Source organism: Photinus pyralis, unplaced genomic scaffold (assembly GCF_008802855.1).
Source record: "Photinus pyralis isolate 1611_PpyrPB1 unplaced genomic scaffold, Ppyr1.3 Ppyr1.4_LG1, whole genome shotgun sequence".
NCBI lineage: Eukaryota > Metazoa > Arthropoda > Insecta > Coleoptera > Lampyridae > Photinus > Photinus pyralis.
Window position 1 is genome coordinate 12243111 of NW_022170249.1, and position 25106 is coordinate 12268216.

At 36.4% G+C, this 25106-nt stretch overlaps 2 protein-coding genes across 3 annotated transcripts in view; both read right to left on the bottom strand.

The window, feature by feature from the left end:
- The window catches only part of LOC116159575 (zwei Ig domain protein zig-8-like), a 631052-nt gene that overhangs the window by 389916 nt on the left and 216030 nt on the right, over window positions 1–25106 (bottom strand). The window lies entirely within an intron of this gene.
- LOC116159573 lies at window positions 15794–17416 on the bottom strand. Its single transcript, XM_031472584.1, has one exon. The coding sequence runs from the start codon at window positions 17394–17396 to the stop codon at window positions 15972–15974; it is 1425 nt and encodes a 474-aa protein (XP_031328444.1). The 5' UTR covers window positions 17397–17416; the 3' UTR covers window positions 15794–15971.

The window sequence follows — 25106 nt, forward strand, 5'->3', positions numbered from 1 at the left end:
TGCGCATGCGCAGGGTCAACTTTCTTATTTAAGAAAGCATTTAACTGAAATTGATACTTAGACATTGGAATAAAAGGAAATGTAGCTCCAGTTTAAAAATTTAGTTTTGAGCATGCTAGAGCCCTACCCAGGAGCTCGTTTGCTGTATTTGTTTACACGTTTATTTACACCAACAAATTAAAAAAAAACGATGCTTTGTCTTTCACACTGGGCGACTCCCAAAGCGTTCTCAATTTTTTTTTAGTCAGTGTACAGGTGACAATTTAGTCCACATATCTGCCAGTTTTGACTTTAAATCTGGAACTGTTCTCTGGGGATTATTTAGTAACTGCTGTTTCATCTTATGCCAAAGGGTTTCAATAATATTTAGGTCTGGGCTACTAGAAAGTAGAAGGCCATGACAGAGCTGTTATCCCATTCTCAGAGAGCCATTTTGAGTTGATTTGGTTGTATGACAAGAGGCTCCGTCTTGCTGGAAAACAAAATCTTTTTCGCCATACAGCTTATCGACACTCGGGAGAAGCCTATCCCTTAATATTTTTTTGATATTTCTCTGCGTTTACAGTACCGTCGATAACTTTAAAGTGCCCCAAACCTTTTTCTGACATACATCCCCATATCATAACGCCTTTTGGGAATTTCACGGCACGTTTAATGCAACATTGTTTTGTTTATTGTTTTTTAACGAAAAATATAAGAAATATTTTGTTATTACTAAGTAAAATTCATCCCATCTTTTTGAAAATCCGTATTTGGTCATTTCTTTTGATAACAAAAAATATGACGATTTCATAGTCATTGCATGATTGAATAAACAAATTTAAAAAAAAAAGATGCTTTGTCTTTCAAACTGGGTAACTCCCAGAGCGTTTTAATGTTGTTACAGATAGTGGAACCCTAACACAACAATTTACAAAAATTGTCCCGATGATTCTTGCAAGACGACAGGCTGTGGAATTTTTTTAGTTAACTAACAAATGGAATAACTCCCGAAATATAACAAGAACGGTAACTCTATAATAGGCCCTTGGCACTCTCATTAATAAAAATCGTACCTACATTTTGCTCCAATAGAAGCATAAAAAAGTTCACGTTTTAAAGAATCGCTTGATGCGACCCGAGCATGCGACAAAGCATCGTTTTTTTAAATTTGTTTATTTAAATAAACTAAACAAATATAAAAATCGAGCTCTTGGGTATGGCTATAGCATGTGCAAAACCAAATTTTAAACCCGATGTCAGTTTTGCTTGTGTATTATGTGTTATGTATGTATGAAATTTCATTTAATTGCTTCCATAAATAAGAAAGTTGGCATTGCACGTCTTACACAAAACCAAATTTGGAAAATGGCGCTACATTTGTTTTTATTCCAAGTGGCTATGTATCAAATTTCATTTAAATCCCTCCATAAATAAGAAAGTTAGCACTGCGCATGCGCAAACCGAAATTTTGAAACTGGCGGTAAATGGTTTTATTTCAAGTGCCTATGTATCAAATTTCATTTAAATACCTTCATAAATAAAGAAGTTTGCAATTCGGATTATAAATGGTCGAGATGCGAAAAAGGCACTGTGAATGTTGATCGATTAGGCTCAATTATTGGAATTGTGTTTTATATGGCTAAACCTATACGCATATTGAATTTCATGCAATTCGGTTCATCACTAACAGAGATGTCAAAAGGGCCTTCCTTATTTTTTGACCTACATTACCAATTCACGAACTCCGATCTACAAACTTGATAATGAATCCACCTACAAAATTTCATTGTAATCGGTCCATCCGTTATCGAGAAATCGTGGTAACGGACGAACAGACGGACAGGCACCGCAAAATTATAAACTCGCTAGGAGGTCGTTCAGTGACTATGGCACCTACGGTGATCGAGTTTGTCTTATTGTTTTGTCATCAAAAGAACTGACCAAATACGGATTTTCAATTGATCGGATGAATTTTACGAGTAAAAACAGATTGTTAATTTTCGAGTTTTCTTTTTTTATATTTTTCCGTAAACACAATGCGACTTTCTAAACGCGACGGTTTTTAATTTTTAAATTTTTACTGTTTCTGAATTTATAAAATAGGAAACTAGTATGTACTTACTTACGGATTCGTAATTTTTTTCTCTACAAAAAACCTAAATAGACTTTATTTCTAAAATAATTAGAGAAGCCAATTCGGAAATTAAAAAATTACTGTTGAAATCCCTATGGTGCGTTCGTCAAGTCAACCCCGTACGTACCTCGTAACCCAAAAATGTTATAATAATAAGTAACAAGAAGAATAATAACTACAGTACAGTAGTACACTTCTAATTCTTCGTGATATTTCCTTCCTTTTTGGATTGTCAGTCGCTGTGTCGTTTTTAATATTATAAACGCCCTAACCGTACGATCGCGGGTATAACCGAATGATTACACACCAAACTGTTGTGAATGTAAGGTGGGAGAGGATCACGGAAAAATTATGACGAAAACTTACTTTTTATCCGATCCCAGAACTATTTTATTATCAACTGTAATGACTCGCAATTTTTTTTTAAAGGTAAATAACAGTCCAAACTCCATTATGACTGAATTGTTTTTCCACTTTTATTATTCTAACCCTCTAAAAAATATGTCAAACATTGACTATATTTCTCATTAACGTCATACTTCAAGGGTAGTTTTTGCAAAAACACTCGCGATTTTTAATATTCTAATTCAGACATATTGTAACTCAAGATTTGAAGGTACTCTATTCCAAATTTGAGCTACGTATCTTGAAAAATGCCCTGTCTACAGCGACGGGCATTTGACCATTTTAACGCCGGTTTTTAATGTTTCCGCGACGTAACACATGCTCTTAATTCATTGGAATAGGGGCTACTGAATTTCCGTAATAATTAGTTGAATGTCAACATTGAGACTTTTCATTGGACCCACAAAGTTTCGTTTATTCACAAATGTCACATGCTCCAGGGATGCAAAATGTCCTTGAGAACGAGTTCTCTAGAGATGTAAATTTACCTGGTGAGAGTTTCCTCAGAGACAAATATTCTAAACTCGAATTAACCTGCATTAAATGCGAGATTAAATGCAAAATATTCCCCATACGAGTAGGTACATCAGAGACGAATTTCTCGGTCGCGAGAATTTCGTTGTTGTTTCAATATGAAATTCTAGAACACGATAAAATCACCCCACTACAATAGCTAATTTTCTTTTTATCCATTCAGCGCGACAATAAGAAAAGTGTTACGTATCTCCTGAATTATTCTCTATGGTACATAAAAGGCATTTGAGAAATTACACTTCTGTAACCTTTTTATTTGATTTGATCGATTTGTAAGATTAACTAATCGCTGCTCATTGTTACCTCTCTGATGTGATGATCATCGTTAATCTTTATCGATTATTCCCATTGAACCTCATTGGATGTGTGGATACATTGGTCTTTGAATATTAGTATGTACGGCGTGTTAGATATAATTATTAAGTGCATCATGTAGAATTTACCGCGCCAACGCTTCTTAAATACAAATACCTACAGCTATTAATACTCGAAATCTAATTATTATGCATTAACATGCGTTAAGGCGAATTTGAGATTAACGCCAGTTGACCTACATAATGCAATGCTGTGGTGTTGAGAACAATCGAACTTTATCTAGGTTACGTAAGTGTAAATCCACTAATAGTGAGCTTTTCGTCTTTTATATCGTGATATCAATATGACAAAGTTGATGAAATGCCACGACTCCGTCATTTTTAGTACTTGCGGAAATTACGAACATTTCGTAAAATATTTTGCTAGGACGTGATAAACGTAAAACCCAGCGAACGTTCTCGTTGCAAATGGTGCTCATCTACCGAAGAGATTTACGGCAAATCGTACATATTGGGCTCTACTCGATCATCTTTTTTCGGCGGCCAGAAGACGACGTTAAACCTTTTTGCTCGCCGCAAGCCATTAGAATGATGAATAATCGATTTTCAGAGTACCCATCCATCGGTAATTAAGTGCAGTTACTTCAATCCCCAGTGTAAAATTGCGAGCGAATTGCTCAACTAAAGTGATTTCTTTGTGTCTATTTGCAGACTTCGGTACATGCCAAATCCTAGATTAGGTGTTTTTTCAGAGCAGATAAGAAGTCAATTTAAAGTTGTGTAAATATTCTATTGAGCTGCCGGGGTAATTTTCACCGTTGATTGATTAATGTATCAAAGTTTCTTTCCAATGTTCATTCAGAGTAAAGTTTCCTTCCTCGAAAATTAATGTTTTACCCGCAAGGATTAGATTTCGGAAACTTGGGAGGTAGCTCGAAATTATAATTGGCCGCATAGAACAAAAATGGTACTTACCTTATTATAAACTGTGATACTGTTTCTTGGTGATACAACCAAAATCTGCCTAATTAATTTTGAGAGACCGCCAACAAGGAAGTTATTTGTTACCTCTGTTCGATTGTTAAGTAAATCGATTTAACAACTTACTATTATTTAACTATGTTTTGCTTCCTTCCTTCATCTATACATCGGAATATAGAAATAAATTTCTTATTACTTCGTCTTTATTTTTAGATCCAATATCCGAATTCACAAAAAGTTATAATCCTGCCGGGGCATTACACAGTCCAAATAGCATCCGCCCGAAGAGATACCTAAAAAAACCATTCTTGAGACAAATTGTACTAAACAAGTTTGCACTCTGGTTTATATCTTCTTTGATCGCATTTAGCTCATGTAAATTTTATGCAGTCAACGAAAGGGGGTTACCCTGGATTTCTTTTAGTGTTTTAATTTTAATTTTAGTTTCCGAATACGTTTGTTTTTTATTTTTTATTTTTATTTTTACTCCAATATTTCTTTTGGTCCATAGCAGAGCTGGGCAGAATACTTTCAAAAAGTATTTGAATACTAAATAGTAAATACTTTCAACAAATCAAAAGTATTTGAATACTAAATACTTTTACGTCCAGCACCAGCAAATACTAAATACAGATACTTTGAAAAGTATTCAAATACTTTAAAAAATAACTATTCAAATACTTTAGAATGTATTCGAATACTTTCAAAGATATTCGAATACTTTCAAAAGTATTCTAATACTATCAAAGGTATTCGAATACTATAAATAGTATTCGAATAAAGTAAAAAGTATTCAAATACTTGTCACTCAAATACATTAAAAATTTTAAATGGTACTAGATACAAGTCTTAATATTACTTAAACAAGTTGTAAATCAGCATAATGCATGATTAAAGCGCATTTTTGGTAATGCAGGTCAGTATTTTATTAGCGAAGTTTAAAATTATCGATCTCACGAGTCATTTTGGCTGCGTTAAATAATTCATTTTATTTAATTTCAATTGACGGTACGTCTTCATTTTGTAAAACAAATCAGAAAGTAAATAATAAGTTTTTATACTGGTAGCGCTATCTAACGGTAAAATTATAGCACCTCCGAAACCCATATCGAAATTATTTTCTTCAATTATCGATTTCACAAGTAATATAACTCAAAATAGAGTAGTGCCTGCACATCTACACTATAGCAGAAAGCTTTTAGTGAAAATTTGAAGTCTCTAGCTATTGTAGTTGTGGAGATCTAACGCGGACAGCCGGCCTGCCAGCAATGACGAATATAATAGCGTATTTTTTTCAAAAATGCGCTAAAAATGTCAAGTTACACTTTGTATAGAGGCAACATGGAAGAACAGCGTTTTATGCGCTGAATGTAGTCCCTTTCCCTGAGGATCGCTTTTTTTATATTTCTATTGTTATATACAAATTTAAGGGGAGTAAGAGCGTATTATTATTATATTATTATATAGGAGGTACCAGGACCTTTCTTATAGTACAACTTTCTGAAATTAATCCTAGCGATTTTGAAACAGCTCCTTTTTTGTCCGTCCGTCTGTCCGTGTGCATGATAACTGAAAATTGGTACACATGGTCTTAAGTATATAAGAAAGGTCCCCATTGTTTTTCAGTTACGTAGACTATCGGGTCAAAAGTTTCACTCCAGGATCGTTCGGTATTCAGTTGTAACGGATTTTTATATTTGATTTTGTGATAATGGAAACTTCCTCTAAACATTTCTAAATAGTTCTCAAATATTTGAATAACTTAAACGTATTCAAATACTATGCGAAGTATTCGAATACTTCGCAAAGTATTCAAATACCTAGCGAAGTATTCGAATATGCGAATATGCGAATTTGCGAAAGTATTTGAGATACAAATACAAATACTGCTTCCATAAAAGTATTTAATTATAAAGTATTTGAATACTGAAAAGTATTTACAAAATAGAATACTGCCCAGCTCTGGTCCATAAACTGATTTGTACTTTTATTACTACCCTCGTATCTTTTCATTTCACGGGTAGAGTTAAGTTAGAAATTGAGTGGCGCTCAACCATTGGTAAGGGTAACAAAGTTAATATCAGATGCCAAGAACGAACTACCGCTGTGTCAAGATCTCAAGCTCTTATTTCGCTTTCCAACACTGAGCTGGTTGGCCCTTTATGCGGGGGGTTTGAGGAAACGCAGCGCCAAATCATCTTTTTGTTCTGAATCCATTTGATTTATCAAGTTATTGTCTATAAACACATTATAACACTTTTATCTTTGATTTATTCCCCATTGCTTTTTTGGACGACTAGTTTGAGTACCGCAATATTATTTCTTTACCTCATTAGTTCTCGTAATTTCTATTTCTACCCTCAGTTGCCCTGATACAAACTTGGTCTTTAATGTTTCCTCCACTTATGTTATTACTTTCAAATTTTCTCTTGTTTTTCTACCCTTCCTTCTTCCTTTCCACCTTCCATGATTTCACTAATTTTTTTCTTGGCGCGTCCCCCATACGTTTAATATTGAAATGAGCAAAAAAACCTTCGCCTTGTGTTAATTGTAAAACGTGAAATTGCGTGTTAAAATGTAGGGACATCTGGTCCTTTGCGATAAGGCGTGTTCTCAGATGTGCGCGTTATTTCGGCGTAAGTGGGAACGCGTTCCTTCAAAGCGGGCATCATCAGGTCTAATTGTGATTTTCGGTTGATTTCCAAATTCTAAATGAAGGAGTGAAGCGGTGTTTCCTTAAATACTGGGGTCAACGTAAAACGGGGCTGATGTTGGCTCCGCGATGCTAAACGAGGGTGTTTACAATAAATTGTGGGCAGACAGGCCGATTTGTTTTGTTGAAGACGCAGTTAGTCATTTTTATAATTCATTTGTGCACAGAAGAAAGGTAAGTAAAGTGGCGTAAAAACATTAAGGTGTGTTGTCCGTTTACAGAAAAAGTTGCGTCGAGTTGAAAAAGCGAGTACTTGTAGTAACAGGGAGGCCTTTTGTTAAGGTTTTTTTCTTACTAAAAGCTAAAAGTTTCACCGTCTGAACAGCCACCGAAAATTTGTCATGGCATTCATCAGACCAGTCTATCGTTTGTCACCTCATTCAGTCTTATAAAGCAAAGTGAAGTTCAGAAGCTGTGAATTTAGTGCCAGAGTATTTGGATTAGTAAGAAAAAAGCTGTAAGTAATTTCAAGATTTCTTATTTTATTGGTTGCCCGCCTGCGTGCGGGGTAATGTGTCCAAACAAGCTTTGTAACCTCTTTCTGCAGCGATTTTGTCTTAATTTTGATTGATTGTGTTTAGGACTAAACGTTTGTCTCTCAGTTAATTGTGTGTTGATTGGAATCCATTCTGCGGTCCAGATAGGGTTTTTGATGTTAGATTTCTCTTTTCGTGCTCAAGATTTATTTCAGGGGGTAATCACTAATTGTGTAATAAATAAAATCGTTGGGATTTTTCGGAAGTTGATGTACGAGGAGAGATTATAAAATAAAATAAGTTTCAATTTTGATGTATTTTAAGTGGTGTTAGTAGTGGCCATGCATAAATAAGGTTGGAAACGGAAGTGCACATAAAACAGCATTAAACTCCAGGGAGCGCAATATGGGTAGCGATTAAGACTTATTATAGACTATACACAGAGGATATAGTTGAACAATTACAAAAAGGGATTGAAACAGAAATAGCTCTCGAGGGTTGCAGCAGATGAAATCGCAATAAACAGCGCCAAAAGGACCTGTAGAACCAGTACAAAAATAACAGAAGACAGACTAGATGACAGAATGAGGAAAGATGAATTTGGTACAAAAACATTGAACAAGACAAAAAAACTATTTTATAAATCGTTAAAGACTAAAGGAAAAAGTCAAAATACGGAAATCGTTAACGTCCAACATAGACAAGTAATTTCAGAAGCAGAAACAATACTTCAAGGAACTTTCTAACGGGAATGGACAACAAAATGAAGAAATAAGCATTACAACAGAGAAAAACGGCACGGGAGAAGAAAACGTAACAATAGAAGAGTCTACCCTCAGGCAGTACGAAACCTGAATCAAGAAGATGCAACAGGTCATGACGGAATACAAACCTCGAAAAATATGGAAAGAAGTTTTCATAAAAGTAAGATGCGAGCGACTTCCGGAATAGGACCGTGTCAATGTTGAGCGAAAAGGTAACGTTTCGCTACTTTCGTAAGGGGCATCATCAGGAAAAAAACAATCAAAAATAAAAATGAAATATAAAACTACTTCACGAAACTGCACACGTTCGAACACTTTTAAATTTGGCTATTTAAACCTATTCCGCCAGGAGAAATTGGAAAACAAGACGTATAGATTGGGCACAGCTCTTGTGCAGATAAAGCGCATTTTATTTAAACGAAATAACTTTTGTTTTGACATCACTAATGGATATATTTCTTGCAGACGTCTAAATCGCCCTTTGTGAGTACCCTCTTCCGTCAATCCGTTCTTGAGGTATAAGGGAATATACCCGATCACGATAAGGGGTTGAGGAGGAGGGCTATGGTTGGTAGAAATTAATTCCTTTCATTGAGACCTTTCATTAAAGTACCATGAAGGATATAACTAGTTCCACACCCCCCCCCCCTCCCCTATACCCCGTACTTTGATAAGAGGACAGAAAGAAGGGCAGTAGTTGGTAGAAAACGGTTCCGTTCGTTGAGACCTTTAATTAGAATATAATGAGAGATAAAATTTATTTTTAACCCCCCACCCCTAACCCCTCAGGCCTCGTCGCTCACTGATCTCGAAAAAGAGTCGCACGGGAAAGTTATAGTTTGTCCAAACCAATTTATTTCGATGAGACTTTTCATTAGAATACCATGAAGGGTAGAACATGTATTTACCCAACCCCCGCCCCATATTTACGAACACAGAAAACCGGACATACATATGTTCTTTGTAACAGGAGTTATAAAAGAAACCCTTTTTTGAGGTTTGGGCAGTTTTTGGGCGGTAACTTTTTGGTCCGTTAGTCCACGTAGCCAAAAAACAATAGCGACCTTTCATATATCCCGAAGAACATGGGTATCAATTTGCAAAGCGATCGGACGTTTCTACACAAAATTATCGTGCACACGGACAGACAGACGGACGGACGGACGGACGGACCGACGGACAGACAGACGGACGGCCATACAGCAATACAAAATTATAAACGATCTCGAGGACCGTTAATACATCAAGCTAGGGAATCAACAGAACGAATAGGATACGAAATCAATCTGTGAGAGACGAATTAGGACTTATTACTTAATCGAGAGCAAATAGTTAAGATTGTTTGGGGATCTGCGAAGAATGAGAAAAGGCAAGGAAGCAAGTGAGAAAGCCGGTCCGTGTGGCGCAGTTGCCGGCCCTACTACAAATACATTTGAAAGAGTAGGTGCCATGCATATGCATATGCCATGCCTGTTTCTATCACATGCAGAGAGCGCATGCGCACTCTCTTAAATCTACGCGTACACCACGACCAGATTACAATGCCTCCTTCACTTTGTCTGATTGTCGCAATTCCAAGTAGCGCGCGAGAGAGAAACATGTGTATTGTTCCGTTTGAAAGAGAAGGACCCAGCGTAACTGGCGATCGTGGTGTACATGCATGCATGTGATAGCAGCAGACAAATATGAATTACATTAATCTTAAATAAGGGTGGTCTTGACTTAAGTTTTTTAGGCAACCCATTTTCAATGTGTATGTTTGCATTATGTCTCATTTTTAAGACAAAAAATGACGTGTTAGAAGATTTTTTTCAAGAACATTTACTAAAAGATTTATTGTGATCGTTCCAGACTACACCCGCACTGTATAATACCCCAAGATAAAAATAGTGAAATGCAAAAAATTGTAGGACGACTTTTTCCTATCGCCACGTTCCGCAGTATTTTCCCAATGATATGCATTAAAACATCGCCCGAAATCATAACATTTGTAAAACGTAATGACTTTTTATGTATAAGGAAAGATTGAAGCAATGCCATTAAGACCAACATTCACATGAAACATACATATGGGATGAAATAAAGGCGTTTTAAAATCCAGAATGCTCTCCATGCGGCAGGGATATTGTAAGGATAAATGAAAAGATAATACTAACGATAATTGCTGTATACGGAAGCATAGAAAAAGTTTTGCAAAGCTAATATATAAATCATGTAATGTTTATACAAGAGCTCACCCCGCCCATGTAATTTAAACAAACAAAGTCGTTACACACCTTTTACATTTTCGTATTTACATACTAAAAGCGTATAAAAAAAATTTATGCGTTTCTCTTGCAGATACAAGAAAAAACTTTTGAATGAAAGTTTAGACAAAAACCGCCTTGCAATAACCTCAAGTGCCTTTCGTATGAATCTTTTACGTGATATAAATAGAACAAGATCGGCGGCGGTGCTATTATTTACAGTAAATGAAACCCCATAGAAAACTACGAAAGCAAATGAGTTTTTTTGATGAAAGTGAACTAAAGATAAAAACAACATTTGGCCGGAAGCGTTTTCCATTTTGTAATACAAACGGCTGATTAGGTCTTGTATGTCAATCTAAATTACTTTTTCAATTATTAAAAAAAACCGTTTACGGAATGAATGCGTTCAATAATTATGCAATGGAGATCTATCTATTCAGACGACAACTTAAGCCCTTTTTAGGAATGTCGATTTGTCGTTCTTGTTTATTTCACTCCCGAAGATTGTGTGTAGCAAGGGTTCAAATCTAATCATTCTGTTTGTACGTCTGGGAGTGAAACTTGTAATGCAGCTGGCGGATACCGGAAACTTAAAGGCAATGAAGTTGTGCTTAATTCGTTTTGTCCTCTGCGAGTTTCTAAATAAATTTCCAATCAATAGCCCGTTCTAAATTCTACAATGCGTGCAGATTCTGTGTACATTTTAAGAAGCTGAACCGAACGGGATGGTATTCCCACCTTAAATGTGCGATTGGTTTATATTGGTGTAAACAACGTCTCGTAGACGTTATTTTTAAATGAGATTATTATTATTTCAAACGTATTACGTAAATTTGGAGAGTTATATACGAATAAACACAAGGTTGGGTTATTTTACTTGAATTTGTATTTCCGTATTTACTTTTCCATTCAGAATGGTTGGCAATTGCGTAGCTTTTGTTTTAGATGTTATTATTTGCTTATTGCTATTGTAAATTATATCAAACTTAAATAACATGCTTTAACTAAGACACATCTGATCAAGTTTTCATATTTTATAAAAGGCTACATCTGGTGGTTTGTGATAACGAAGATGCAGGTCTTATGGTGGAAGTGGTGTTACCTTAAATACTGGAGACAACGAGAAAACGAAGCCGCTAATTCCGCGACAATAGAAGAGCGTGTAAATTTCTTTACACTAAATCTTGGGCAGTCGCCCTTATTTTCTTAGATATTTTGATAATAAAGTTGTGCAGAAGCATAAGTTAACCGAGGTGGTGTAAGAAGGTTAACGCGTGCTGATTACGGAAATAGCTTTGTCGAGTAAGTTGGAAAAGCAAGCAGTTGTAGTGCACAGTGGGTTTTTGTTAAAGTTATCTCCTTATTAAAAGTGTCTACCGTCTACAGCAACCGAAAACTGGTCAACTGTTCATCGGGCCGGTGTCGTCTTCGTTTCGGTTCTGTGTTGTAAAGCAAAGGGAAGTCCAGAAACTGTCAGCATTTGTGTGGGAATTAAATGCGCGTTGTATCGCAAACCTTCTACGATGATATTATTATTTTGTGGTGTCGGTAAAAATTTAAATTAATTGGTTGGTTTTCGTGCCAAACAAGGGCGAGGTAAAGAGCAGAAGGGCTCAAATTACGACAGAGGAAAAACTAGATCTGCCGAAAAACTGACCCGGAGACTTTCGGCAGCAAAAAAATTACTTTGGAATATTTGCACCAGGAATGCTAGCCCCCAAAAGATTTGCCTCTGGCAAATGTTTTTCGGTATATTCGCCGGTGCAAAATTCGGCCCTAATTATAAGACTCGGAATGTTCTCAAACGGAGTACCCACCCTTAGAAGATCGTCCTTTCTAGAATACTCACGCGCAAGGACATTGCTCCAATTACTCGCTCGCAAGGAGCTTACTCCAACAGAAACTAACGCTCGCAGAAACCTCCACCTCCGAGCATCGAACTTCACAAAACTCGCCCATGAAACAAGTCATCCCCCCCTCCCCTTGTACTCGATCGCTGATTCCCCATGATTCGTTTTCATAAGTTTTCCTCAAAAGAAAACTTGCTCCGCTAAGATTTTCCCCCGACAGTTTCGAGCATAGAACTATGTCACTAGGAATGGTTCCCAAAATATTGACGTCTAAAGAAGCTTTACTCACAAATAATTACTCTTAAAAATACTATACTGTTGTGTAATCACTATTTAACTAATGGCGAGACACCCTGTATTTTAAGCGTAAATCTAGTGGATTATTTGAAAGTCAAAACAAAGTTGGTTTATTGTATTTGAATTTGCATCTCAGCGTTGTTTTTCTTTGTAGAAGTTTTATAAATGCGTGGTTGTTATTTAAATTTTATCGCTTTTTTAAATTTTTTATTTAGATTTGTGTATTTAACTATAAAACGCGAAACTTCGTGTTAAAAAGTAGGGAGATCTGGTCGTTTGCAATAAGGAGTTTTTATTGGACGAAATATAATTAAGGCACGTCGCTGTTAAAAGAAAAGGTTTTACGTTGTGTGAGGGTGTGTGTGTGTTGTTATTTTGGGCGCAAGTGGGGATGCGTTCCTTCAAAGCTGGCGTTATCAAGTCCGTTGTGATTGGCGAGTCATTTGAAATTTTTTTAAAGGAGTATTTGATGGTGGAAATGGTGTTTCTTTAAATACTGGAGACAACAAGTAAACGCTGCTGCTGCAGCAGCTGTTGTAAGTTTCGCGACGATAAAAAAGCGTGTATTTTTGTTTACGCTAGTTTCTCAGGCAGTTGGCTCTACTTGTTTAATTGAAGACGCAGTTCGTCGGTTTCTAAATATGTAGAAAAAGTTTGTCCGTATACAGAAAAACTTACCTCAATTGTGAGTAAACAAAGCAATTGCCTGCTTAGTGAAAGTTTCTACCGTCCGAGGAGCCACCGAAATTTATTTTCATCTCAAGCCAGTTCGAGTCAATAAGTTCAGTTTAATAAAGGAGTGTTTTGTGTAAGTTGAGTGCGCCTGATTATTGCAAAGATTGTACGACCAGATTATTTGGACTTTAAGTTAAGCTGTAAGCAACTCTCAGATATTCTTTATTTTAATTGTTGACGACCTGCGTGCGGGGTGTTATGTCTAAACAAGCTTTGTAAGCTTTTCTTTCTGGCAGGGGTTTCGTTTTAATTGTTGTATCATGTGTGTGTTTCGGGAAAAGTTGTTGTCATTGTCAATCAATTCATTGTGTGTTCATTAGAATCCTTTGTGCGACCTAGATAGAGCCAGATTTTTCTATTCGTGCCACAGATTTATTTCAGGTGTTACTCAATATTCTTCGGAGTTTTCGGAGGTTGATCGAGGCCGCAGAGACCATCGAATTGAAAAAGTTTAAATTAATATTAGGATTTGTCTTCTATCAGATGCCGGATGTGTACGAGGAGAGATTATAAAATTCCAGTTTCAAGTTTGATTCGTTTTGGCTAGATGGACAGGTGTTTTTTGTGTGTGGCGTAGTGGTAACTACCCAATTCTAAATCTCTCTTTTATTTCTCCTCCGAACAATTTGCCTCCGGAAAACCCTTCAAGTAAATTCGTCTCCAGAAACTGTTGCTATGTCATCTTGCACTATTGGAAAATAAAGTTACATTCTACTGTTGCCATAGCACTAGGGCGCAAAAGTCATTTCAAGGGAGAGCTTTCTTAAGATCGTTTTTTTTTAAGAAAAGTTGCATTCATTTGGAGTGTGACTAGATTGTAAGTATTTTGTAAGAACGGAATAAGTTTGCTTAAAACTAAAGCAAATAGATCTGAGGATCAGAGCATATTTCGATTACTGGTTTCTTTATTTCATGGGGTTGAAACTCTAATGGAGAAACGCTCCTCTTGCCTTTTTACTTGAATCTTTAAATTTGGTTTGGTGGCACCTTCCTGGAATTAATAACAATTCTGTGGCAAAGTCAAAATGTTATTTGTAAACATTCTGTATTATGTGTTGTAAAATTCCTCCGTTAGATGTCGTCTGTTGTTGTCCCCATGTTTTCAACTTAAATCCCTTCTTCTTCTTCCCTCACTTGTTTTGTGGCCGGCCGTGTCCCTACAAAATCAGGATTTCGTAATTCAAAAGGACAATTTTCCCAAACTCCTCCTAAGACCTGCCCAAATTAACCACAGACCAAAACACTGTAGTGATTTATCGGGTTCCTGAATTAGATCGCTCGACTTGACTGAAACACGATTATCGTACGTCCTCCGTGACTAACGACAATACCACTGGCTCCGATAAGAGATCCTTGGAATTGTTTGCAAGCTTTAAGGGCTGTTCGTAAGGTTGAACTTTGCCGGACTTTATTGGTTAACCCCAAACAGGCAGTGTTGCATTCACCTGAAGAAAATTTAAGTACAGTACAGTGTGCGTGTGCCCTATTCATTGAACCCGGAAGTAAGGTTAGAGGAAAGATTTTCGGAATTCTTATATTCCCGTAGAATACGTCCCTGTACACAGTTATAAATAACCGATTGAATTGCAACCAATCGCATGGTATCATCACCATCAGAACAGGTCAAACGTGAGAGTTTATTCAACAGACAGCAGTTTCCGTTTAAAGCCTTTGACAGCTGCATCGGCACCGTATCCGTTGGAAGTGTCTCCGTCAACGCTACCACGGGAATTAAATAGTCTAAAACTCAGTTTTTGAACTCATCAAGTACATCTTACAATTCTATTTTACAAAGTTTTCGCCTTTTACCAATTTTTTAAATTCGTGGCCATTTCTACTACTCCTACCCGTTCCCTCTTTTTACTTTCTAACAATGAAACAAATACCTCAGTTAGCCTTATTTTGTTTCACAGACCTTTTCACAAGGAAGTTTTTTATTAAGTGAAGAGAAATTAAATCTCCAAGAAAAATGGCATCTAATGATATGGACGTTTGACGTCGTGCCGTTAAAGAACTTGGTCTTGCTGTACAGTGTAAAACTGCTTATAATTATCAGATGTCATGTCGGTTGGATTGAGGATGGAGACCGGCTACTGCTTTCAAATCGCCTAGCAATTGAAGACTGCGGGGAAAATTTTGAAAATAACGACTGGGTGGGGTTAATGATATTACTGATCAGGAAGTACAAAAATTGATTGAATACTGTCAAAAGAAGACTGTTAATCTTAGTGATTTTTTTTACAGAAAGGGAAAGTTTTCTTTTATTCGTCGTAAACTTATTTTTAATTAATGCGAAAATGTTCCTTGACAAGTATGAGACATTTATCTTTGCTTGTATAAACGAAATGAATACAAACAAAACAAAATTCAACAAGAGCAACCAATCTAATAACACAATATGTTTATGGCAGAGCTTTATTGTACAAAAATGCTTTAATATTTTACGGACGAACCCTTTAACTCTTACCAAACGAACACTCCGTGACTTCCTCTACCACGAAACTCTGTAAACATTCGCATTGTTTATTAAAGCAAATTTAAGGATATGTTGTGGGTAAAAGGACAAGGTCGTTATTGCTACTGGAGATAACACTTCGTAGGTAGACAATATCATCAGGGCTTACATCCCATCCGGTAAGTTGTCCTAATGATTTAAGTTTCGGGCAATGACCCATTAACAGTTGAACGGACGTCGTTGTTAAATATTTAGCGCACGAGAACCATAACTCTTCCAAATACAGAAGTTCGCATTCCGCACAGAGTCTAAAAAGATCACCATCCGTTACCCTTAATATATCACCGACAATAAACCGCCTCAAAAAGGGGCAGTTCGTTAATATATACCGCACAATAAAGTCGTCCACATTGCAGTAAAGAATGTCGATGGATTGTAAGCACATAAAATATGAATCGGTTTGGGTCAGCGTTAAGCTTAGCCTGTACAAATCTAAATGAACAACGTTCGGACACACCAAAGAGATGTAACTCACGTCTACCGCCACGTGTCTAGTGTTGTACAGGTGAAGTTCCCGAAGTGCTTCGCCCCCATCCTGCAAGTAATCAACGAGCTCGTCATATTCAAAACGAGAAAGTTTCAGAGTAGTTATCCGTTTCAGATATTTTATCGAGCTCAGCACGCCCTCGTTTGGAAAATCCAAATACAACGATTCCAAACCGGAACACATCCTCACAAGCGCCTTACCGGCCTCGGTCGTAGTAGACGTGTCACGCAGATACAGCAATTTCGAACTGAACTCAGGATTTCTTTCATAAATACGGCACAGACTCGAACCGACAAATGAATACGTCCTAATTGCCGTCAGATTAGGCAAATTCTCGATTATATCAGCTAAAACTTCAGACGATTTGTCTTCCGGCTCGCAAAGGAACCGCTTCCCGTAACTTCCGATTATTAAAACTTTAATTGACGAACTTTTAAATGAGGAGAGTTCAACCGCTGAGAAAAAGCACTCGCCACTAATGTCTAAAACTGTAAGCTGACCGCACTCCGATATTGGTTTTAGTATAAAGTCTCCGGCGATATGGGGTATAATCAGAACTTTTAAGTTTTTTAATCTACGTAAAACCTCCTCGAGCAGTTCCGGCTGGTCATGCACCCATAAACCCTTCAAATTTAATTGCTGAATGCCCGTTCCACTTTTAATAATCACTTGTAATATTTTCACGTAGTAGGAGTAGGGAAATATTCCAGTTTCGAGGACTTGCACGTTACGTCTTAGGAGCACCTTTAAGCAGTTAAATCTTGTGGCGGCATCCAAGTTTTCAGAATTTAATATGTATTTTAATAAATCTTGAAGAACAAGGAAGGTGGAATTTGCGAAATACTTCTCCACATTTTTATTATGCACGCCGGTTTCTTCAGACAGCGCGTGGACTACGATATTGAAGACGCGGTGAACACAAATCCCTTGTAAATGATTGACAATCTTTTTAGGCGACATCGCAACGTCAGGAAAATGGAACTAAGTTTGGCGATGTATACAAAGCACGTTTACGAAAAAAAATGTTCAATTTAGCTTCAGAGTGTAAAATTAGCTCAGCTCTTGGGCAGATTGCCATAGGATCAAGGATGCAATAACATAACATTGTTATTGAAATATCTCTGCTTTAATTTTGAATTTAGTTGTTGACGAACGCAGTTGAAGCTGTCAGAGACAAGTCGTCAAATTACCACTAAGATAGTGGTAAAATACAGAAACAGTTCACTAATGCATGATTGGGGATAAAAATTGGCCTGCAAACTGCTGTTCAGGTTGCACTGTACACTTCAGTTCGTGCGTTAAAAATTGTTCCTTCAAATTAAAGAAGCGAAACCCCCTTAACACATCAGTTTGGTGTCGTTTTTAAGATGATTCGTGCGCCTACTCAGTGTTGTGCGCCAGTTTTAAAATAGAGGTATGGGACTTTTAACCCGAAGTTTGATGCTTTTAGATGATGAATTGTGGTGGTGGTATTTTAATCTAGTTATATGCCTTATAACAAGAAAAGTCCCGACATAGAGCACTAATATAATTTATTTTATTACCATAAGGGTGAGAGTCAATGATATTGCATATGAGTATCAAGTTACCAGTTTCGCTCAAGCACAAAAGACACGGTGTCGCATTAAGTGATGATTGTACCGTACTCGGCCGCAATCGGTAGGTTAACGAACAGTCGCGGATACTGTCGATACGGTACTTACTTAATAGTACGCAATTGTTTTGTTAATTCCAATCTAAAATTCTCCACATCTCCTTTATAATAGGATTAAGAGCATATTATGAAGCATATTATTCAGAAAGTTAACGTTTGTAGCAAGTGATCCCGAGTGAATAAGGGCTATATTTGTGTTTTACATATGGCGTTATACGATTTTCATTTCCAATATCTCCGATGGTTGCATATATTGCGAAATCTGTGAATTCTTTTATAAACAGAAAAATAATAAGGGGAAGGGGAATAGGACGAACATATTATTTTTTTTTACGATACAAGCTGAAAGCAAGTAATTTTAAACAAAGAACTAGAGCAAATTGAAAATATCGACGTAAAGAAGCAATAGGATTGTAGATTGTACAAACGTAACATAGAAAATAAACCGATACAACGAAATATCGAAGGATCCTCAGTATGACAATCTCTTTTAACTAATCTTACAAAATACATTTTATAGTTAACAAAAATGCATCAAATTTATGTCTTGGTGATTGAGATAATGCTCTTAATCTTGTTCCCAGCGATAGGTATCAGTGCAAGAATAACGATTTTGACATGTTTTGATCAAAATCCACGTGGTCGCCAAAAATAGATCAAATTCAAGTAATTGAGATAATGTTCTTGGTCTTTTTCCCAACGAGATTGATGCATAAATAACGATTTTGACATGTTTTCATCAAAATCCACGTAGTCGCCAAAAATAGATCAAATGGATGTTTTGGTCATTGAGATAATCTTTTTCCCAACGATCTTGGTAAATGTTTTGGTCATTGAGAAAATGCTCTTGGTCTTTTTCCCAACGATCTTGGTGCATAAATATCGATTTTGACATGTTTTTATCAAAATCCACGCGGTCGCCAAAAATGCATCAGATTCATGTCTTGGGCATTGAAATAATGCCCCTAGTCTTTTTCCCAACGATCTTGGTGCATAAATATCGATTTTGACATGTTTTTATCAAAATCCACGCGGTCGCCAAAAATGCATCAGATTCATGTCTTGGGCATTGAAATAATGCCCCTAGTCTTTTTCCCAACGATCTTGGTGCATAAATATCGATTTTGACATGTTTTTATCAAAATCCACGCGGTCGCCAAAAATGCATCAGATTCATGTCTTGGGCATTGAAATAATGCCCCTAGTCTTTTTCCCAACGATCTTGGTGCATAAATATCGATTTTGACATGTTTTTATCAAAATCCACGCGGTCGCCAAAAATGCATCAGATTCATGTCTTGGGCATTGAAATAATGCCCCTAGTCTTTTTCCCAACGATCTTGGTGCATAAATAACGACTTTGACATATTTTTATCAAAATCCATGTGACCTTAGAAAAATAATTTAACATCTTTGAATCACACACATGCGGTTATCAAATGTGCACGTGATGAACTCTTTCATCATCAAGATAATGCGTTCGCAAGCTTTTAAAACTCCAAATCCATGTGTAAAAAACAATTTTGGGTACATTTTGCTCTAAAACTTTTGACCTACCACTATACCACGGAGAAGAGTTATATTGAATTATGACACATCTAAGAGTCATACGGAATAATCTAGCGAAAGTCAGAACTCGATACATGATCTAGGTAATGAAATATGTTGTTTTCTATTATATTGAGCCCGCAGTTTTTCTTGTTCCCGATTCACTCGAAGTCCTATAACTTTTGTTCCTGTTGAACCAGCTTCCTGAAAAGCAATAGCGTCCGTCCTTAATGCCCAAAGTACCCGTACACCAAATTTCAACACAATCGGAAACATTTAAAAAGAGTTAGAGCGCACACGGACGGACGGACGACAATACAAAATTATAAAGGATCTGAGGATCCTTAAGAACTGAGAAAAGAAATATTTTTGCGGGAATGAGGAACGGGTAAATTATGATCATGTGCTTACTCCAGTAAATCTAGGGTAACCTAGGAATTTCGGGTACATTTTTTCTTTTGTCATTCGATCGAAAGGGTTTCAAAAGAAAAGCTTTGTTCTGAGTTTGCGCACTCCCAAAGTTTACGTTTTTCCGCCATTTTGAATCAGATTCATTTTTTTAAACGCTCCTATCTCCCGTACTACTTATCGCACATCGAGCAAACGGGGGGTCTATGGATTCGTCAGGACCTACATTTGTTGTAAGTTTATATTAAACAAGTTAAAAAGTAATCGTAAACGATTTACAAAAAGCGCATTTCCAATTGCATTCTTTTCCCATTGGCAAGATGCAACTTCTGTTAAAATCGTAAAAATCCGGCCACAAATAAGAAAGATAGCGTTGCAAATGTGCAATCCATTTTTGACGTGCTACTTCAATTTCAGTTTATAAGAAGAGTTTTATTTCAATGCTTTTCTAAATAAGAAAGTTGGAAATGCGCATGCGCAAATCTAAATTTTGAAACTGGCGTTTGATTTTCCTTTATTCCAAGTGCCTATGTATCAAATTTCATTCAAATACTTTTATAAATAACAAAGTTTGCAATTCGGTTTATAAATGGTCGAGATGCGAAAAGGGCACTGTGAATTTTGAATCGATTCGACTCAATTTTTGGCATTACGTATTATATGGCTAAAGCTATGCCCATATTGGATGTCATGCAATTCAGTTCATAACTAACGGAGATGTCAAAGCGATCGAACATTTCTAAACAAAGTTATCGTTCACACGGACAGATAGACGGACAGACAGCAATACAAGATTATAAACGATCTAAACGGCAAAAGTGTAAAATTATGTAACATGTAAAAAACGATTTGTTGGTTTTTTACAATAACTTTTTTAGCAATAAACGCAGAAAATAATTCCTTCCTTGGTGCAAGCCTAGACACCACAACGAACCGGATAGGCAAAAAAGTAGAAGCATAGCTCTTAAGATAAAGAACTAGTAGCGTCTCAACGAACGAACGGACGGACGGGCAGACGAACGGACGCGGTTGTTGCATATAGTGAAGCATTTTCACAATGTTCGTCATTTATTAAAAGTAAAAGCCAGTTTTGTTTATTTTGTCATCAAAATGCTATTTAATAAAGAAAGAAGTTGAGCTCCTGAAGCTGTTCGCATGTGTTTGTATCAGTTCTAATTGTGCCTGAATATCGCACACCAGATTCATTGGATTACTATAAACTGTAAGTAATATTAAGATTTTTTATTAATATTGTCTGTCGAACACTTGCGTGCGTGGTATATATGTAAAACAATCTCTTCCAGCATTATTGTTTTAATTTCTTTTATGTTTTGCGGAATAAAGGTAGGTAATTGCGGAAACACTACTTTACCAGAACGATTGTTGAGCTGTCCCGATTCATCCATATGAAAAATATTCATAGATTTGTCAAATAACTGGCTTTGCTCCAAGACATTATGCAACAAATAGAAATATTTTTTCATGGACTGACTTATAGCTAGAGAAAAATTCTCTGCTTTCCTAATGGATATTGTAGGATTTCTCCTTACAAATGATTGCACAACAAGCACCTTATTTTCTAACCGACATCTTTATCAGCTGCCATAGCATTTTGTAACGTCTCGTTGTTTCGTTGAATTCCCTATACGAGGCCACACCCACGACCCGACATACGACTCATTCACACCAGGACACACATTACACGAACCCTGTACGAGAGTTCAGTTGTATATTGAACGTAGTGGACTCTAGATATTGTTCCTATATTTTCTAAAAATGAAAAGTTGCTTTGGCGGTTACTTGTTATGATATTATGCTAAAATCTCATAAGCACCATTTTTTTGCAATAATTTTTGCTGCTGATATCAAAGGCATCAATTTTCTTGGTAGAAGAGGTTACATTCTTTCCAAAGAATTTATTATCTACTCCGAATTAGATTTTCCTGCAGTTTTCGTAATTCGCAGTAGTATGGAACAACAAAAACCTTCTGCAGGGGCACTTATGCATTATGCGGGTTACTCTGTAATTGGGCGCAATGCGAAAGATGTGGAAATCTCCTGTTGGTATTTTTTGCTTGCTTTGAAAGTACCAATAACGTTTCGATTGTTTGTGGTTTGATAGCAATACGCTATCTTGATTATATGTAGAATGATATCTTTCAATAAAAAAATTAATTTTATTATTTTTCCAGATTTCTATAAATAAATTTTAGATCATCGAAACGTTATTGGTACTTTCAAAGCAAGCAAAAAATATCATGAAGAATAAATTTTTTTCATAAATCAATATTTTAAAAAAAATTCCCTCTTGTAAATACCCCATCGCTTTACACACTGTATATCGAAACGGATTTAGGTGAATGGGATGGTTGATATCTTTTCGAGGTATAGTTATTTTCATAGGATTCCTTATTTGGTTAACGCGAATTTTTTTAGGTTATGCCATATGTTTTAATTTAATTTCTTATCTTTTATATACCTATATCGCATTCCGAAACCCATTTAATAATGGGGTACGTAAGTTTTTATTATATAGTTTTTATTTATTTATAGTTTTTAATTTGATTTTAATCTGTTATCTGGTATTGTAGTTTTTGGAAGTATCTTTCGTGGAACCGGCATTATCCTATCGATAAAGTCCCGTTCTCTTATAAACTAATAAAACGAGTTCACAAACTTCACAACATAGGTTAAATAAGTAAATCTGTGGTATATAAATAGCATGTAACTCTGACAGTAAATATTATCAGTTAACATTTCGAACTGTCGGTAACGTACCGGGTTTGTGTTATAAGATAATCTTCGACCGAATTTACTTTGTGTAAGTTTGCTTGGGTGTACGTAAGGATTTACAACTTGAACGCTACATGGTATTTAAGATTAGGATGTCCTGCAATGCAATGTATAAAGTATCGGAGAAGGTGCCAAAGTGCAGGTAATTTGCAATTGATTTTGTTGTGACTTTTCCTTTGCTGTGCACTTTTTCTACCGTCGCGTCGTAACGAATTGCTCTGCAATTGATTACATGAAATACAGAAGTTGTAAAACGCCCTTTAATCTTGTGTATTTGTCGTTAATGTTAAGGCGAGGTTATTTATTTAGTTAATTTATTTATCTTTCTGTCTGTGAATGAGATTAGACTTATAGCGTATAAGTAATCAGTAATCAGCTGGGCTGACAATTTTGCATTTAATTAGTGTAACATTGTCCTGAATTGCCAGTTTAATTATATATAATGACTGTTTTATACCATTGAATATCATTTGTGCGTTGTATTCTTCTTTGCTAAGACAAGACTTTTTCTGCCCGCCAGTGCCTGAGGATTCACAAAGCTATATGCGCCTTGCCAAACCTCGGCGGCTGTTTCACTAGAACACCCGTTTCTCCTTGCGAACCGTGGCCAATTCCCTTTTCCTGCTCGAGGTTCGCTGCAATTTCTAATTAATTAGGACTGAAAAGGTGTACGGTTTTTTGAATTGCGAGCATTTTGGAAAACAACTGGTATTGGTTGAAAAATGAGCCTTCGCCAAGGAAAATTGCCATTTATTATCTAAAGACTGAGTGGGGTTGGTTTCTGGAGGGGCTAAAAAAAGAATTTTATTCTCGATTTGGTTTTGGGAGCGGACAGTTGGGGTCCCGGAAAAATAAACGTGTTTCGAGTTATTTATTATAAGCGAATAAATTGTCCCCCATTAACATTTTCTCAGTGGAATTATTTAAGAAAATTCGGTATTTTCCGAAGAAAGACACGCGATATTAGGATGTGGGGTGGTAGTAAGTTAAATAAAAAGGTTTGCACCTCGGTTTGCACAAATGAATATACATCTGCTAGTAAACTAAACGCCAACTCGAGCCATCGATGACCCAGAAGAATTTCTTATCGAAGAGGTAATAACTGTCTATTCCAACGGGGAGAGGTAACCAAATGCACTTTCCCGGAGATCAACTGAAACCATCGTCCAATGTTCCTGGATGTCTTGGATTCGTTAAAAGGAAACAATTGTACTACAAGGTTGTCCTTACTTGGTATGGCCATTTGATGCTATGCTATTTTTGCTAGCAATAAGTGACAAAGAGAATTCAGAATGTTGTAATCAAATTTCAGACCGAAAAAGAGGAAGAGAGGGAAAAAATCTACGATAAGAAAACTAAACAAAAGAGGAATTTTGTTAGTTATATTTTAGGTAGTCGCAGTTTCATTTCATTTTTGTTTCTTCAACTCTTTGAAGCAGAAATGTCTCTTTCAAGTATAAGACAAAAATACAATTGAAAAACGCGCATCAAGTAACAAATCAAATTGTTGCTAGTCGCTCTAGTTTATTACGAGCATTTTTAAAACTGAAGCTTGATGATTTTAGAATAAAGCCGGAGGTTAAGTAAACTAAAGGGTGAAATTAATTATTGAACCCGCTCCAATAGAAATTAGATTCAGGCTCTAATGTTCTACAATAAGATGATTCTACTGCAAAAACCCTTGTGCCAACTGTCAACAACCTAAGATTGCATTTCCAATACTCGTTATGTTGTCAATGGCTTCTCTTTTTCTCGAAATTAAAAATTTACTTGTTTGGGTACTATTTACGAGGATTGAAAATACAATCCAGTTGAGTACCGGGTCTAGATGGTATGTCTAGACGCGCTAATAAAAGGGGTTCACAAAGCAAAAGCACGCCAGAAGTAAAATTTGATGTATAACGACCCCGTGTTAAGCAAATGTGCGTAAAGTTTTGCGAACTGAATGATTAAACTGTTTCTCCTAACGTAACGCGTTCATTTCGGAGTGGAAACAGAATTAATTTTCTCGGCATTATTATTATTATACCACAATACATTATCGTGGGGGCCGCGCGTCGGCGGCCTCTTCAATTTGTTGTTGCGTCGGAGAGATTGGTTGCCGCTAAGCTCGAATGGAATAATTGAATTATGTGACCTATTAATCGGTTGCGCGGGCGGTGAAATAAAATTCTTGGCAGCAAGCGCCACCTGAACATGATAGAATGATTTATCGACTACGGCAAATCTACGGGGAAATTATCTTTGAACGTAACATGTTGCTGTAT